The sequence below is a fragment of the Schistosoma mansoni genome (assembly GCF_000237925.1).
Source record: "Schistosoma mansoni, WGS project CABG00000000 data, supercontig 0222, strain Puerto Rico, whole genome shotgun sequence".
Lineage (NCBI taxonomy): Eukaryota > Metazoa > Platyhelminthes > Trematoda > Strigeidida > Schistosomatidae > Schistosoma > Schistosoma mansoni.
In genome coordinates this window covers 227,085-246,063 of record NW_017386088.1, presented here as the reverse complement: position 1 = coordinate 246,063, position 18,979 = coordinate 227,085, and the positions used below count along the sequence as shown (strand labels likewise).

General features: G+C 34.9%; 1 protein-coding gene across 1 annotated transcript in view; it reads right to left on the bottom strand.

Annotated features, from left to right (window-relative positions):
• Positions 1-18,979, bottom strand: part of Smp_142050 (Extracellular signal-regulated kinase 1/2,putative) — an 80,369-nt gene that overhangs the window by 14,833 nt on the left and 46,557 nt on the right. Inside the window, exons 6-9 of the mRNA XM_018792109.1 lie at positions 14,315-14,519; positions 12,514-12,593; positions 7,689-7,767; positions 6,136-6,245 (exon numbers count right to left, since the gene is read on the bottom strand). Of these exons, the coding sequence (XP_018647268.1) occupies positions 6,136-6,245; positions 7,689-7,767; positions 12,514-12,593; positions 14,315-14,519 (474 nt within the window). The remainder of the gene's footprint in view (positions 1-6,135; positions 6,246-7,688; positions 7,768-12,513; positions 12,594-14,314; positions 14,520-18,979) is intronic.

Sequence of the window (18,979 nt, the reverse complement as noted above, 5' to 3'; positions counted from 1 at the left end):
CGTTTCGTCCTATTATGGGACTCCTCAGCAGTGCGCATCCATCCTGGGTTCGAATCTCGCGAGTGCGGGATCGTGGATGCGCACCGCTGAGGAGTTCCACAATAGGACAAAACAGTCGTCCAGTGCCTCCACGTTCTCCATGGTGGCTTAGCTTCAATTAACTCACGCTTTCAAATATTATTGTGTATTTGTAGTTAAATGAGAAACATCAAAATGCTAAATAAATTACTTCTTTTCCCAGTAATTGATTTTTATGCTATGTTTAATGAATGGATTGCTTTGTATCTTTTAATGAATGGGTTTTCAATAGATTATTAAATTAGCGAGCAAAGAACTATTAGGAAATCTCCATAGAATGATCATTAGTGTGTTCATTCTAATAGTTTATGTTATCATACTGATAACTCATTTATTTTGAAAGGGAATAACTAAACTAAATAATCTGAGAAACTGTTGAATGTTTTGTGTTGACAATATGGTAATAGACGATTTTAACATTTGAATCCACGAGTTGATGTGAGCTGGACCATCATTGGAAACCTGAAAGAATTGGAAGTTTGTTTCGTCTTGGCATGATGCTCCTCAACAGTACGTACCCACTATTAGGCATGAGTGACTCGAATCCAGGGCCTTCTGTCTAGCGCATGAACGCTTAAACTCTAGATCACTGAGCAGGCATCTAACGGTGTTTGTGTCTAAATTCAGTCGGTTCAATGGTCTAGAAGCTAAGCATTTGCTCGTGAGGCAGAAGGTCCTGGATTTGAGTCAGGCGTGCCGGATCTTGGGCGCGCATTGTTGAGGAGTCCCATGATAAGACGAAACGGCCATCTAGTGCTTTCATACTTCTAATAGTGGTCCAGTTCAGATCAACTCATGAATTTAACAGTTAGAATTACAACAATCTTCACAAATCCCTAATCTGATTATAGAGGATTGGCATTAAGTGTTGAAGTTTCTGGCTTTTTACTGATCTCTCTCTTGAATTAACTAATCCCCAAAGTAGGAACCAGTGACTTATTCATCGTTTGTAATTAGTATTCATTGAAATTAATCGATAAGATTGAAATGCATAATATCACATTAGTCTTTAAATGTTAAGTGGTCGGATTCAATCGATAAGAAATCGTGACTAAACCTATATTTCCTGCCTATAGAACACTTCAGTAATATATACATTCAAGAGCAATAAAGAGTTTACATTTCCAACCGTTTAGAACTCGAATTAAGCTTATTACCTTCAAACTGATAGTTTCACACTTTTAACTTAAGTGAACTTTCAATAATGTCATTGAAAAATTAAAGCTTTTGTCGAACAAATCAATGTCAATAGTTAGAGAATACTTTAAGGGATGAGCTTAAGTGATTCTTAAAATGATCGCATAATTTTGAAGCCACATTTTAGCTAATAAGTAGATAGATTTGTATAAAACCTTACAGATTTTGTAAAAGATTTAATAAAATCTGTTACGGTACAATACACAAAGGGAAAAGCAAGATTCTCCGATACAATACAGAATGCACAAATCGAATCACACTTGTCCGAGAAGCTTTGGAGGATGTGAAAACCTTTACATATCTGGGCAGCATGATTGATGAACACGGTGGATCTGATGCAGATGTGAAGGCACGGATCAGCCAAGCAAGAACAGCATACTTACAACTGCAGAACATCTGGAACTCAAAACAATTGTCAACCAACACCAATGTCAGGATTTTCAATACAAATGCCAAAACAGTTCTACTGTATGGGGCGGAAACTCGGAGAACTACAAAAGCCATCATCCAGAAGATACAAGTGATTATTAACAGTTATCTACGCAAAATACTTTGGATCCGTTGGCCAGACACTATCAGGAACAACTTACTGTGGGAGACAACAAAGCAGATTCCAGTGGAAGATGAAATCAGGAAGAAGTGCTGGAAATGGATAGGACATACATTGAGGAAAGCACTCAACTGCATCACATGGTAAGCCATCACATGGAATCCTGAAGGTCAAAAGAAAAGATGTAGACCAAAGAACACATAACGCCGAGAAATGGAGACAGACATGAGAATGAACAAAATTTGGATAGAACTAGAAAGGAAGGCCGAGGACAGAGTCGGTTGGAGAATACTGGTCAGCGGATTATGCTCCATCGGGAGTAACAGGCGTAAGTAAACTACAGTTTAGTAATTTACCAAGACTTATTATCAGTTTTCGGTTTTTGAATTTTTTTGAAATATAACTACATAATATCATTAATCTAAGTGATCTCAACAAAATTCACCAATCTCCACAACCCCCATGCTAACAAAAACGATTTCCGATAACGAGAGTCAATCAGAAATAGCCTAATGAGAGGATCAATCGATAGCGAGCGCATTTGATTGTCTAAGAACTGGATCAATATCCTATGGATTAGAGTGGCAGATATATAAATGAGTATTTGTGCATTTTGTTCGACAACACAATACATTTTCTAGTTGACCATGTGTTCTTGCTGAAATAGTCAGTTAGAGGTTAACGTGTAGCTTGAAATCAGTTTTTCTTTTTCTTTTTCAATTCTAATTGGTTCATTCTAATGTACTAACAAGTTTACCATATATATATGTCTATACATGTAAATGTTCAATTCCTTGTTTTTCCCCTTAAAATCTGATTATGTATATTGTTCAGTCGTTAGGTGTTTGTTTCTTTCTTGGTTTGCATAATCTTGTAAAACAACAAAAAAACAACAATTAATACTCTAGTTTAGTTCACTTTCTAGATAGTTGCTATGTTTGTTATCCCAATTACATCTGGATATAGATATAGATATATGTAAATGAAGGTATGTATCTGTGTATTGGACAAATCAAATATTAGTTAGATAGTACAATTAACTAGATAAATCTGTATTTGTCTACACGGGAATAATTCTGTCTTATGATTAGTTCATAATGTACATTATCGCTTGGTGCCTTGATTTCAATAATCAGTTGTCTGAATATAATTGTTATCTTCTTCTTGCTCTTATTATTATTATTATTATTATTACTGTCTTTATCGTTTTGTTTTCAAGTGATGTATAATCAGAGAGGGATTTTGTGGATAGTATAGTAATTTAATAATTGAATTCATGAGCTAATTGAAGCTAGACCACCATAGAAAACCTAGAAGCATTGGGGATTAACACCGTTGGATGCCGACCAACTTAGTGATCTAGAGGTTAAGCGTTCGTGTGTGAGACCGATAGGTCCTGGGTTCGAATTTCGTGAGGCGGGATCATGGTTGCTCAATAATGAGGAGTCTCATACTAGGATAAAATGGTTGTTCAGTGCTTTTAGGTTTTCCATGGTGGTCTAGCTTCAATTGACTCATGAATTCAACTATTAAAATAAAATGACTTCAAATGATAGACTGTTTATTTGTCTTTACAATTAGAAATTTTATAGGATAACAACGTTTCCTGTTTTTATCAAGTATCCTTGTAAATTACTATTTTAATTTTAGGAGAAAAAATAAACATTTGTAAAAGATTATAAGCAAGGATGGATAGTGGCTAGCAGTGGAATCCAGTTTGACGCGCATTTCGTCCTATTTGGGACTCGTCAGCTGGATGTACCTGCATTTCAGAGTTGATATTCACTCTGCGATTCGAACCCAGTACCGTCCACTTCAAACGCCATCGTGTTATCCACTTAGCTACTAAGTCCTGATAGCCACTTGCTTGTGCAATGAGGTGAAGTTTAAATTCACTTGGTATTGTTTGTTTGAGTCTTCCCATTCATGTTTATGACTGCAATTGATCAGTTTATTATTGACCTATGTGTATACTGTGCGTATCGCCTCGATATTGACTTAATAGCCTTAATTCACAAGCATTATAAACAAAGATGGATAGTGGCTAGTAGTAGAATCCAGTTCCACGCGCGTTTCTTTCTATTTAGGACTCGTCAGCTGGATGTGCCTGCATCTCAGATCAATTGCACCTCTAAACATCAATGGGAAGATCCAAACGAACAATACTAAGTGAATTTGTAAAAGATGTTTAACTTGTTTTTTTTTAAGGTTGACATTGTTGAAATTATAGTAGATAACAGTATATATGTCAGCTGTCTGGTTGTAAGTGGAACTCGATATAATCGAGCTCTGAAATTTACATTTGATTTCAATTTAAAAAATAGTTAAGTGGATATAAAGCATAAATCAATAATAATTTTATTCTCATTGGAGAAGGACTCCAGAACTTTTAATGAGAATCTTTGACTTATGTAGTTCAAGATTATTCACCGTTGGTAGTAGATGATGTTTATGTAGTGGCGACAATAAACTGAAGTTATGAATGTAAAACACTAAATACCAACTAAGTGATCTGAAGGTTAAGGATTAGACACCTAACCGTAACATGGATGCGCTTTGTTAAGGAGTGCCATATTTGTCTATTGTTTCCTGGTTTTTAGTGGTTGTTTAGTTAAAGTCAATTACTAATTTTCATAGTTGAAATCATGAGCCAATTGAAGCTAGACCACCAGGGAAAACCTGGAAGCACTGGACGGCCGTTTCGTCCTATTGTGGGACTCCTCAGCAGTGCGCATCCACGATCCCGCCTCACGAGGTTTGAACCCAGGACCTATCACTCTTAATTACTAATGTCAACGAGCTCCTTATACTAATATTAATTAGAAACCTGTAGACAAGTTCACTGAATTATTAACTAATATATTTTGTTAAAATAGTTAGAAATACATGAAACTTATAACTAAATTCATTTATTTTGGATGATAAACGCTTTAATGTCATGGAAAGTTTCAATGCTAGAATACTCAGATTCTAATGATATATTGATAATATTCAGTTCAAAATTTATATGAAATCAAAGAATAAATGGAACTATTCGATGAACATCGACTTTAATCTATATCATTCAACTTTTCTAACAGTTTTTTTATGATTATATACTACTCACAAATGGATTCCAAAATACTCAACATTCACTGGCCGGATATTATCAACAACAGCGTTTTATGAGAGGGGACAAACCAGATTCCAGCTGAAGAAGAAATTAGGAAAAGATGTTTGAAGTGGATAAGACATACATTAAGGAAATCACCAAATTGCATCGCGAGGCAAGCCTTAACTTGGAATCCGGAATGGAAGCGGAAAAGAGGAAAGCCAAATAACACATTACGTCGGGAAATAGAAACAGATATGAAAAGGATGAATGTTAACTAGAAAGAACTGGAAAGAATTGCCCAGGACAGGGTTGGATAGAAAATGCTGGTGTGCGGCCTATGCTCCTCGACGAGGAGTAACAGGCGTAAGTAAGTAAGTAAGTAAATAAGTACAAATGGATTCCATTTGACAAACTATTCACTGTGAATTGTTAACATTGACTTTTAATTTTAATGATGATACTTACCATTTTATTGGAAGTTATTTCAGAAAAAAACATGTTCCCTAATCCTTTTACCTCCTTTATAATTCATGAAAACTCAAATATATGGATGAATTGAATTTATACGTGATGTACGTCATGTATTATCGAAGTTAAATGAAATATCCCCTATATATATATATGTGTGTGTGTTGGTATGTATGTGTGTGTGAGACTATCTCAAAGCTCAATCCATATTTGTTGCTGTGATAATAACAATACAAAAAATGGTTGTTAGAACTCAATGAATAGTGATTGATCAGTGAAGATAAATGGTTTAAAAGATCAATGTCACACACATAGATTAATCTTCAGTGTTACTATGTAACTCTGGTTCGAACCCGGTAGAAACCGTCAGTTCGTTATAGACTCTGGATATGTTTTGTTGAAGATAAGTTTCAGCCGGTATGAAATGTGAGAGAAGAGTATCCTGTTAATTAACACCAGCGATTTAAGGGCTCTGGCTCGAGACTGGTAGGTCCTGGGTTTGAATCTCGCGAGCGCGGGTTCGTGGATGCGCACTGCTGAGGAGCCCCATAATAGGACGAAACGGCCGTCCAGTGCTTCCAGGTTTTCGATGGTGGTCTAGCTTCAATTGACTCACGCTTTCAACTATGAAACATACTAAATCTCCACAAAACCCCTTCTGATGATTTATTATGAACTAATCATTATAAACAATTACTCTACACAACATTGCAAATATGTGATGTATAATTAATATATAAGAACTTACTTCATCTGTTGGATCATAATACTGTTCTAAATATGGATGGGCTAAAGCATCTTCAACTGTTATACGTCGTGACGGAACAAAGCATAGTAATTTGTCCAATAAATCCAGCGCTATAATAATGATTATTGAAAAGAAATAATCAATATTAACATTATAGCATATTGATTGATTGAATGTTGTCAATGGAAAAACGTTTATGTATATTCTACATTTCTGCTTGATGAAAGTTATTATTCAATGAATCTATTTCAGTGTTAGATGTCTTGAGATAATCAACAGAAACCCATGCTCAACTTAAGACTATAGCAACAATGCGGTTTTTTGAGGGAACTAATCCCACCTCTCTGTAGGATATAAACATCTGGTACAGCTAGAAACGATATCCTTTATGTCTTTGAGTTATGACTGGTTTATCAATGGGATAAAGGGAAGATATAATGGTGTCTAGTGACATAAACTGGTAGTTACATTACAACATGATCAAACGAATTCAGTTGAAACTAAAGACGAAATAGCATTTTAAGATGAAAATATAGATCGCAGTCTTAATTAAATGTATTTTCAAGGAATCAGCGAATTTCAAACGATAACTACATGTTTCCGTATAGAATCTTTATTGAAAAGACAAAGATAATTTCACACATGGAGAATCCAATAATCGGTAACTTATCCTTGATTTGTTGTGTAAGTACTAGTTCACTTGAGAAAATTATCTGTAACTTGGCTGCATGAAATGTCTTTTCGACAGATCTTTTAAGTCGACGTGTTACAATGTCACCTGCTTTGTCCCCTTTAAAGTTCCGTTTCAGATACAGCATTTTTTTACTGATCAAGTCACAATTTCTTCTTTTTTTTAATATAATCTAGTTAAGTTTCAGCTAAAAAAGGTTTCTTTTTGAAAGTTGAATCCATGAGTCCATGTAAGCTAGACCACCATTAGAAACCTAGAAATACTGGACGGCCGTTCTATCTTAGTACGGGACTCCTCAACAGTGCGCGTCCACAAAACCGTACACGGAATTCGAATTCAGGACCTTCGGTCTCGTGTGCGAACAATTAACCTCTAGACCATCAAGCCGGTATCCAACAGTGGTAATGCCTAACTTCCATCGATCCATGTATGGCTGCACAACCATTTATCCATTGTCTGAGGTAGATTCCTGTCTTAACCCGACAAGGATCGGACTCCAATGGTCACGGCTTCTCACTAGAACACCAAGAAATCATCTTGAAGCCATTCGTTAGAGGGAAATGATCGACCCATGAATTAAACTATTAAAATTGCTACAATCATCACCAACCCCATTCTGATCAAAAATATTTCTGACAGATCAAGTTCTAATAATTTATGTCAATGAAATAATAATAAATTATTAGTCACGCAATATTGAATAACGTTGGAAATACAAGTCACTATATGACAACTTAACTATCAAAACTTTGTCTTCAATAACCCCCCCCCTCAAATTTCATTAATCATCATAAAATACCCAAAATTATCAGAAACAAATTGATTAACAACTAAAAGTTGAAACATACAACAAATTTCTTACCTGATTCACTAGCATATGGATATAATTGTATCCATGGTACTTTTGTACGATGTGGCAATGATTCTAAATAGGCACGAGCCTGAAATGACATAAAGCGAATGGTAATTATTTCTTTCTCAATACGATTACAAAAAAATTTCTCGATAGTAGTAATTGAATAAAATCAACTGAATTCATAGGTAGTTGTAGTTTTATGTAGTCTATTTCATCCCAGAATATATATTCATTATATGAATACTAATGATAATATCTGATTGGTGAAACTGAGTTCGATATGAGATGAAGTTTATATTACTAGTAACTTTGTAATACAATAAAATATCAGAGGAATTTCGTCAATTAGATTTATCTAGAAAAGATCAAACTATTCAAGCGTTAAACGTAATGTAAGTTTGATAACACTTAGCAATCTCCGCTCACTAGTGACTAGTTTTGAGAGGAAATTCCCTGACATCTAGTGAGAAACCATGACTAGTAAATTTAAATAATGTCGGGTGTGCAGAAGGTACCAACTGAAGACAATAAAAGATGACCGCTTGTAGTGAACGAAAACACAAGTGGGGACAATCGAATGTATTTGAATACAAATTACAGAATCACTTAGTAAAATCTGAGATCCATATAGTAAATACTTAATTTGCAAAATGTCAATCAATCGTCTCAGACTTCACCGTCCCTTCATTTTCGCATCAATCATTCACTGTTCTCGTTCCCTTTTCTTTGATATTCTCAACCTTCTGCAGCCGGACATTTCACTTTCAATTGTTGATACACTTTACTTATATTTGTCCACATAAGTAGCACACACCACACGCCCAATATATGGGATTAATTGAATTTAAACTTTGTATCATCGGATCCTGATTCAATGGTCTAGAGGTTAAGGATATCCATATGCCACCGAGGGTCATGGTTTCTATCCCTGACAGTGGAGACGTGCATGTTCAGTGTTAATGAGTCCCATATCGCGACAGGACAATTGTCCGTTACTCCTGAGTTTTTAATCATTATCTAACTTTGATTTAAACTCAACTGTTGGAGTAGAAGGGTCTTCATTTAGAAAAGTTATGGAAAAGTCGAGGTCAAAGCCGAGGATCTTCGGAAATTATGAGATCAATATCAATTCTAACAACGAGAACAACAATTATGTAGATACATGGAATGTCCGGAAAATGTGGGAGACCAAAACGACCATTCAAACAGCTGCGAAAACAGAAAGGTCACCCATTAGACGCAAGTCAGACAAAAAAGACTAGCGTCGGGAGAGGTGTAGTCGTATTCTTATCATATAGTAGAAAATGAATGATACACACAAGTATTTGCGCTTATCCGATCAAAGAATTGCGTAATGTTCTTGTAAAATGAGAATCTAATAGATCTAGGACCATTTGAACTAAATAAGGAAAAGATCATATCGAGTGTCATCCAATTCCATTAATCCACTCACGATGGCAGTGAACGTGACGAAAAACATAAATTAAATCGGAGGTTGTAATTTCTCCATCAGAACTCACAAACAAAACAATTCATCATGCTCATGCAACAACTCAACATCATAATTGAGATCGACAACAACGGATATGAGTGCGTAATCAAGTGGCACATTATAGGAAAAAATAAATGACTGTGGTGACAGATTTGCGAATATATATACTTTTAACAAAGCGGTTATAGATGGCACCATTCTCCATCACAAACACATACACTGAACTACATGCGATTCACCAAATCACACCACAAAACACAAAATCAACAACATCTGAAACAACTTGAAATTTAGGAGGTCCATCGAAGATGTAAGCAGACGACACAGAGAGGAGGTCATTCATTCTACGATCGCCATCTGGTGGCAGTCAAACTGAAACTGAAGCTCAACAACCACAACATAATTCAACAAACAGTCTTACAACATTTACACACAAACGTTCATCGAGATGTTGACAAACTCAACGAGTTCAAGATAGCTCTCAGCAATTAGTCTTAAACCTCAGATCATCTACTAGAAAAGGAGGAAGCCAATATGGAGAACGACTGAAAAGAAATCAAAGAAGTAATAAACTCAACATGACAGGAGGTGGTGGTCTGCAACATGTACCAGCATCAACAACAATCAGTTTCTATCCATATCCTAGTCAACATTCAAGAAACGAAGAACAAGAAGACGTCAATCAACATCTGATGAATGACAACAGATAGTGTCAAGACACTGACTGAATACACAGAATCAAGTAGACTAATGAAGAGGAGCATTAAAACTTAATAGAGAATATGGGCCGAAGACCTAGTAATTACTGTTAAATTTGTTGAAACATAAGGAAATAACAAACAATTATGTGATACAACCAAGATGATAGCACGCAAATATAATAGACCGAAACAACCATTAGAGAACAAAGAACGCATATCGATCAGCGACATTCAACAGTGACAGAGCAGTTGAGTAGACACACTTCGATGAGCTCACCAATAAAACAACTCAAATCAAACCATACAACTTCCAACCAACACATACACACCTCCCATCACATACAAACACATCAACAATCGAACAAATCAACATGTCCATCACACAAATCTACAGTTCCACAGAAGCAGTACTAGACAACATACTAGATGAAGCACTCAAATCAGACATTCAGCTAACGGTAAAGGTACTACACATTCCTTCACAAAGATTCTGGAGGAAAATCAACTACCATTAGACTGAAAAGAGGAATACCTCATCAAGACACAGAAGAAACGAAATCTTAGTAACAGTGATAACTATAGATACATTCCATCACTGTCAGTAGTACGAAGAGTCTTCAAAACACTGTTACTGAGCAGAATCAAGCATTCAGTAAATGCACAACATCCACATCAACAAACTGATTTTCATTAGGATCGATCATATACCTACTGACCAACCAACCGACCGATCAGCGACACTACCGATCATTGTTGGCCTGTGCTTCGCGGGAGTGAGAGATGTAAGTTCACATCTTTATCTGCGTGTTAGATGGTTGTTGAGTGTAGTCAAGACGAAAAACTTTCTTTATGAATATATATAGACTGTGTATTTTATGTATATCCTACCACATTATCTCTTTTTTTTAAAGCAATATCAAAACAATCTGTAACTGTTAATATCACAAGAAACTGCTAATTCCTCATACTAATATATATACTTCTTTTGACCCTACTAAGTAGGTGACTTTTCCCAAGGTCATTTTCCCCTTGCTCAAAGGTCGTCCATAAATCATAGTCTGATCGATTTCAGTTTAGGACTATTCCGCATTGTGTATCTATGAATATATAAACGATTAGATATGAAGCTAACCCTCAATTTTTGAAGAGATCAAATTGATTTCGGACCGAGTAATTTAACTACATACATCAGAATGACTAATAAATATGATCTTATTCGTCCACAAGCCATCGTTTCTCAGTATGAATTCAAGAATTGATCTTGAAGTTAGGCAATAATGTGAGCACATCTTTGAATACTATACAGGTGAGTTGCTCTTGAATGATTTTTCGCGTCATAATGATTCATCAGTAGTTAACAAATAATAAATACATAAAATGTAGAACAAGAAATTACCTTGTTGTTATTTAATGCTATAATACTGAAGAGAATATGATTTAAATGTTTATTTTCAAAGTTGAAACCATGAGTCAATTGAAGCTAGACCACCATGGAAAACCTGTAAGCACTGAACGGCGGTTTCGTCCTATTGTGGGACTCCTCAGTGGAGTTCAACCACGTCTGTTGTGAGATAGTGACGCACTGAACACAATTGGTGAACGGTTGCTCAAACTTCGTGGATTGGTTGAAGTTAGACATTAACACCGTTGGATGCCGACTCAGTGGTCTATCGGTTAAATGCTCTGGCGCGAGACTGGTAGGTCCTGGGTTCGAATCTCGCGAGGCGGGATCATGAATGCGCACTGCTGAGGAGTCCCATGATAGGACGAAGCGGCCGTCCAATGCTTCCAGGTTTTCCATGGTGGTCCAGCTCCAATTGAATCATGGTTTCAACTTTGAAAATACTGAAATCTCCACAAAATCCCCTTCTGATTAAATGTTCATGACAATGGGTTAACTTTGGAATTCAGTGATAGAGATTCAGTATATTACTTATGATAAGAAAATAAGTATTGGAAAAGTTGGAAATTTTGACACTTTTACTGGTTATTATCATTTATATCTTTATCAGATAATTACTAGTTGACCAGATTACTATGTTACTCTATTCCGTTTTTTCTAAGCTTCCGTTTGACCCATCAACAATCGCTATATATGTTAGTATTCCTAAATTATTGCCAGTCAATAATTTACAGTTTCGCTCATCTCACAAACACTTGTGGTGTGATATTATTCAGTATTTTATGTATATGAGCGCTTCAGACAGCTGTTGGACCGGTTAATTGAAATGTTGTAGTAGTTTTTGTAGCTGGTTTACTTTCTTCCCTACAAACTCAAGGCTGAAGATATAAGAAGACGTAAGTAACAGAGGATCAATAAGAGCAAGTCTAAAGGTTAATTGTATCAGTCAGAGCTTATCATAATGCAAGATAAGGGTCGCTAGGCAACAAAGAGGGAAGAGAAAATCGTGTTTGAAATTCTGATTGGGAAACCTAGCAAATAATACAAATTAAGTCGCTACGACATGACAGTGATCAACGTAACACTACCCCTGTTTGAATACCTTTAGATCACAACGTTAACAGGAAGCTGTCATTAGTGTATCGTGTTAGAGAGCTACATCTCGTAGAAACGAAATCGTTCGTCTAATGATCATGATTATCCACAATATTCGTAATGGAAATAAATAAAACTTACTTTAAGGTTTACAATTGTTTCAAAATCTTCTTTTGATGGTGAACCTAAAACTTGCAATATCAAGTTCAATTGGTCAATATCTATCATGAACGTTATCATTTTAAAAAATTAAAGGGGGGGAAGAATGTAGAGAGAATAGATTAAAGAAAAATAGATCATTGTATGAAAAATGCAATTGATGACATAACAGAAGATGATCATTACTTTTTCAAACTACAAAGCTAAATATGAGGAACTCATTGATAAACATGAGTGTTATGAGTCACAATTAATCGATCACTGGGTGGTGATCAATGTCATACGTGTCAAGTCCTTATTAGTGCCGATCGAACGCTATCGATCAAGTTGCAATGTGGCCACTAACCTAGATAGCTCGACACTGCGTGCACTATGTTGAGATGAGATGGTGGTCAACAGGAAAACCCTGGATCCGGGTTTCGTGCTACTTGGCACTCGTCAGCAAAGTGTACCTGTAATCTGAACAGTAAAAATAGAAAGCTGGAAATGCAGTAGAATATTATAATGGTTGAGTTATCTACGGAAAACAATGGCACTTAAAGAACTAGATAGGACTTTAATTTACACCTAATAACCAGTTTTTTGTTTATGTTTTAATATCAATAATGAAAGACCTGTAAATCGATCAGATAAAGTAACATATTGATAAATGTAGTTAGTGAATAGCAGAGGTATCTAAGATGAACATTTTATCCTATTTGAGACTCATCATCTGGATGTGCATATACATCCCTTACTTACTTACACCTGTCACCCCTCGTCGAGGAGCTTAGGCTGCACACCAGCATTCTCCGTTCAACCCTGTCCTGGGCAATCCTTTCCAGTTCTTTCTAGTTAATATTAATCTTTTTATATCTGCTTCTATTTCCCGGCGTAATGTGTTCTTTGGCCTTCCTTTTTTCCGCTTCCATTCCGGACTCCAAAATAGGGATTGCCTCGTGATGCACATTGGTGATTTCCTCAATGTATGTCCGATCCACTTCAACCGTCTTTTCTTAATTTCCTCTTCAGATGGAATCTGGTTTATTCTCTCCCATAAAACGCTGTTGCTGATAGTATCCGGCCAGTGAATGTTAAGTATTTTGCGTAAACAACTGTTTATAAATACTTGTACCTTCTTGACGATGGATGTAGTAGTTCTCCACGTTTCAGCTCCGTACAGTAGGACTGTCTTGACGTTCGTATTGAAGATTCTCACTTTGAAGTTAGTTGACAGTTGTTTTGAGTTCCATATGTTCTTCAATTGTAGAAATGCTGTCCTTGCTTTGCCAATCCTCACCTTTACATCTGCATCCGATCCTCCTTGTTTATCAATGATGCTTCCCAGGTACTTGAATGTTTTCACCTCTCCCAGAGTTTCTCCATCAAGTGTGATTGGGGTGGTGTTCTCCGTGTTGTGTTTGAGAATCTTGCTTTTTCCTTTGTGAATGTTGAGGCCTATTGATGCAGAGGCTGCTGCTACATTTGTTGTCTTCATCTGTATTTGTTCGTGTGTATGAGAGAGGAGAGCTAGGTCATTTGCGAAGTCCAAATCGTCTAATTGATTCTGAGTCTATTGTATTCCGTATTTCCCCTCAGATGTCGAAGTCTTCATGATCCAATCAGTCATTAGAAAGAAGAGGAATGGGGAGAGTAGGCAGCCTTGTAGTATAGTTTTTATTCATACTAAGACCTAAACTTAGTACCTTTAAGCCCTAATGGATTATACAGTGAGCAGTCTGACACAGAATAAAGAAATACATGTTATTTTATAGATATATAATAAAACAAAATTAAAGGATACAATGTTTTCCAGGGAATAAAACACGATTACTAAGCATTTCAGCCATAATACAACCAATTGACCAAATATCAATTGCTTTAGTATATAATTTTGATGTAAGCATTATTTCTGGTGCACGATACCAACGTGTAGCTACATATTCTGTTAATGTACCCGATTGTTCTGATTCTGGATCAGCTATACGAGCTAAACCAAAATCACAGATCTAAAAAGATTTGTAAAATAAACAAAGAGAGAAACTAAAAAAAAAATCAACAATTGAGAAGCGTAGTATTAAGAAGATTCTTTTTATTATTATCGTCACCGTGAAGATAATGTGTATGAAGAGTTAAACAATCATCACTGAAAGTTGTAAAGTTATCTGAAAGCTTCAGATATGTGGTTTGAAGGGACTTTTATTCAAGTTGAAGAGAGATAATATCAATTGGGAGATGATTAATAAACAGGGTACATAGGATAACCACTTAACACTAAAGTGAGACGTCTCAAAAAAACTTTCATTAGTTAACTATACATGGTAGCTAATGCGTAGTTGATTGACTGCATCTGGAAATTGATTTCTAACTTACTGAAGCAGACCTATCCGCCGTAATAACTGGAATTCAAAGGGATCTAAGATATTCTTGTCGCGTTTGTAAGCTGTTGACATCAATCTTTTAGTAGTGAAAACTACTAATATTAGGAAGATTTTCTTATCAAATCTTTAACTTTCCAGAACTACTTATTCACATCATTGTCTCTCACTCTACAACTAAATCCTAAATTTGAAGACTACACAATCATTTAATCAGTTACGGAACCAACTTCCGTTAGCTTATCAAACAGATTCATTCATATAATTAAAAAGTTTGTTCTCTGCTATTATCAATGGATCATAAAGAAATGATGACAGAACTATAAGACCATACTGTCCTTGAAAAAATCAATCCAAATGATGGAATTGGGTCAAACGTGATATTGTCGAGTAATCATAAATTAAAAGATAAAGATAGGATAAATGTTAGATGGTTGGATGTAATAAACATAAAGCTCTGGACGACCGGTAGAAAGCCCTGTTTTATGCAGGGCCTTTGTTAGTTGGCATACTTAAACAGCAGGGCATACTTGCGGTCTTCAGGAAACTGATCTCTCTGTAAGATCCGAGCTAGAATCACTCAGTGTTATAGTCAAAGACTTTACCAATCAGATATTGAGAACGTGATCAACCTCTCAGAAGATTGAAGATATAGGAGTGGTCAATCAGTGAGCATTAACTAAGATAATTCGTCTAGGCTTTAGTGTTGATAATCGAATTCGAACAGTGACACGCTAGTACATTCAGACATAAGCCAAATAATAAGTGACAGATGCTGATGAGAGCAAGTTATTACTCAAAATTAGGCTTCATTTTCCTAAGAAAAAGAAATACGCTATTGGTTGAAAATGTAACTTTATTTATATAAGAACTCTCGTCTAAATTAGAACGAATAGTTTCACAGTATTTGAGCGCCGAGTTGATGTAAGACATTAAATAGGAATAATATATTTGTAAAATCTCAGCGAATGAATTTGTAACTTTATTTTCTGAAAGGAAAAGATATATATTTATGAATCAGTTGTACATATACTCTCGACTCTGTTGTTTCCTACTCACTCTTACTCTCCTCATTCAAGTATCTGGTTTAGTCAAGTATGTTAGAAGTGCATATATTGTTATTATTAAAAATGTTTTATGAAGATTAATTTAATTTGTAGGTTATATTCGTCACAGATTGGTATTACACGAGATATCATTGAAAACTAGGAAACATCCGATTCATCTTAGGAAATAAAACTAACACATAACGAATTTAAAGCATTCAGGTCTTCTTCTGCAGAGCTCTGAATGATTGGAACCATTCATTTGGCTTCCTCTGGTATAATTTCAACTTCAGTCAATTTGAAATATAGTGTGACGGTTATCTAATGCCGTTAGGAAATTATCCGAATATTGTCAGTCATGAATTCTCACTAGAACATCTTGAGGTAATTTCTATGCATAAAAAGAAAAATTCATATATGCTTGGCTTGATATAAGATTTATTTTTAGTGGACTGTTTTCTTTTTTTCAGACTAAACATTTTCATTGAGTATTGTATGGACTGGTACTATGTCAAGTCCATATAGGTTGTTCTAGCCTCTTGACAGATCAATCTATTCATTCTTCTCAAGTCACATTTTTACTGTGTCAGTTATTCGCTTATCAACCTTGACTGTTTGGATGTAAATGTATGTGTGTACATTTCTTATCTTACTCATCGCATGTGTGTAACTTATTTTTGTTCGACTATAAATATAGAGTCACGCTTGATTAAGACGAGTTGGCTAGCTTGCCTTCTTTAGTCTATTCCACTACATCCTCACTGTCTCTTCGATTGTCTGTTCTGATCAACGATTATACGAAACATACATATTCAAGAATCTATTCTCTTATTTAACTTATTTAATTCAGTTATTCACTGACGAGAGTTAAGTCGATGATTATATAAGAGGATTGGCAACATGTATATGTCATGATAACAAACAGAAAACGATCTATCTGAAGTCAGATTAAAGACTATAAAAGGCTATGAGAACATAAGAATTCAAACAAATCAAATTAATAGACTAAAATGATTCGTCTAAATTAGTAAACGGCATTTTAAAACATAGTACAACGATAATCGAATATCTATACGATGGTGACTTCTTTTTTTGTTCAGATAATCAAGCATCACTTTTCAGATTGATTGACGGATGAATACTAACTGTTGTATTGTCGGTTGATATGTGAAGCCCATATACTTTATTCTAACTTCTGAACAAGCCAATTTACCTACCTATCATGACCTTAATAATTATTTACTTATTAACCCCGACTATTTTTTCATATGAGCATATGTATGTGTACACTTCTTATCCTATTCATCACACGTCTATCATTTATTCTTGACTAACGCTTGACTAAAGCGTTACCCGCCATCTCCAATGCATGTCATTTATGCTTCGCTCGCTTATATTTACTGATGTGCTTATAGCTTTCTGACCTGAGTTATTTGTCAATAAAACTGTAGTTGCCGCTTCTCTTTGCCTTCTGATTTTTATGCACCGTTCAGATTTGTATTATAACGGTTATCGAGGTGAACAATTAACGAAACACGGCATTACACTGTCTTTACACTAATAACTTGGAATATATATAATGTAACACATTCACTAATATCAACATTCGACAAATCATAATTACCATATGGCTTATGTATGTAGCTACGTATGATGTCATTTTGTTACCAATAAAAAAAGACAAAAACAATCATGCTTCTAACATCATTGGGAATAGCGTGAAGAAGACAATCGAAAGTTCTAACATGTAACAGCTTCTAAATATGTTTCAAACAATAAAACCGGTGCTACGACAAGTTTATTATTAATGTTAATTATACAATGCTTAGTTCATATATATCCATTAGATACTACTATAATATGCTTACTTATGGATATCAGTATTATATTACAACTATAGTTAACCGAATGTTTAGTCGATCTTTCGGGGATTCCTTTTAATCATTTGTAACTTTATATTATTCAATATATCAATGTACATTGTTTTAACAAGTAAGTATTTACCTTAACTGATTACATACCCATATTAATTGTTTATATCAATCATTGTATTGTAAAACAATATGATCATTATACTCAATTAACATTGACATCAATATCCCCCTTTTATCAAATATATAAAAGTATAATTTACCTTGTAACTATACATGATATGTAATACGAGTAATAATATGGGAACGTTTAAAAAAACACAAAAAAAACAACCTAGTAACTAATTGGACTTGAATTGAAATCAAATAAGCGCGGTAGATTTGATCACAGATTAGTACATCTATTAGGTGTGTTTATTTGTACATGTAGCAACAACGAAAAAGATGTAGCAGTACATAGATCATTATGAACAAAACAAAACAAAAAAAACAGAAACATAATCACCCCTCTCTCTATTTGATATCATATAGAAGTGATTTACTGAGAGTGGAGGCAATGGATTAAACAACAGTAATAATGTATTTATCTATCTATATATATATATATATATTATGATTACTTTGATTCAATTGCCAAATTATTTATAATTATATTGATGATAATGGTAATCATATTAACAAAATAGGCAAGTTTTTGATCTCATTCACTCACTTACTCACGCACTCACTCACTCACTTACTCTTACTCTTTCTCTCTTTTTGAATCAGACTCATTTATATATGCATAATATAATAAGGTGAATGTAGGATAGAAATAAATAGGAATCAACTAGTTGATTATAGTTTATTATATAAAAGAGGGAATATGAAAACATGAAGGCAAACGTTAGTGATTATGCAATAACATATTACCTGGTGAATTTATACTTTCGTTAAATTGATGCAACTGTTAAAATTAAGGATGTAATTTTAGAAGGTAGACGTTTAACTTAAGCGAATGACCTCGATTTAGACTGTATTCAACAATTTTGATATGTGTATGCGAAGTGTATTATTGACGGAATCTAGAAAACAGGTCTCGTTTACTGGATGAAATTAAACAAAACTAATCCAAATTAAATCAAAAGGGTTTTGTGGATATTATAGTAATTTCAATGGTTGATATCATGAGTCA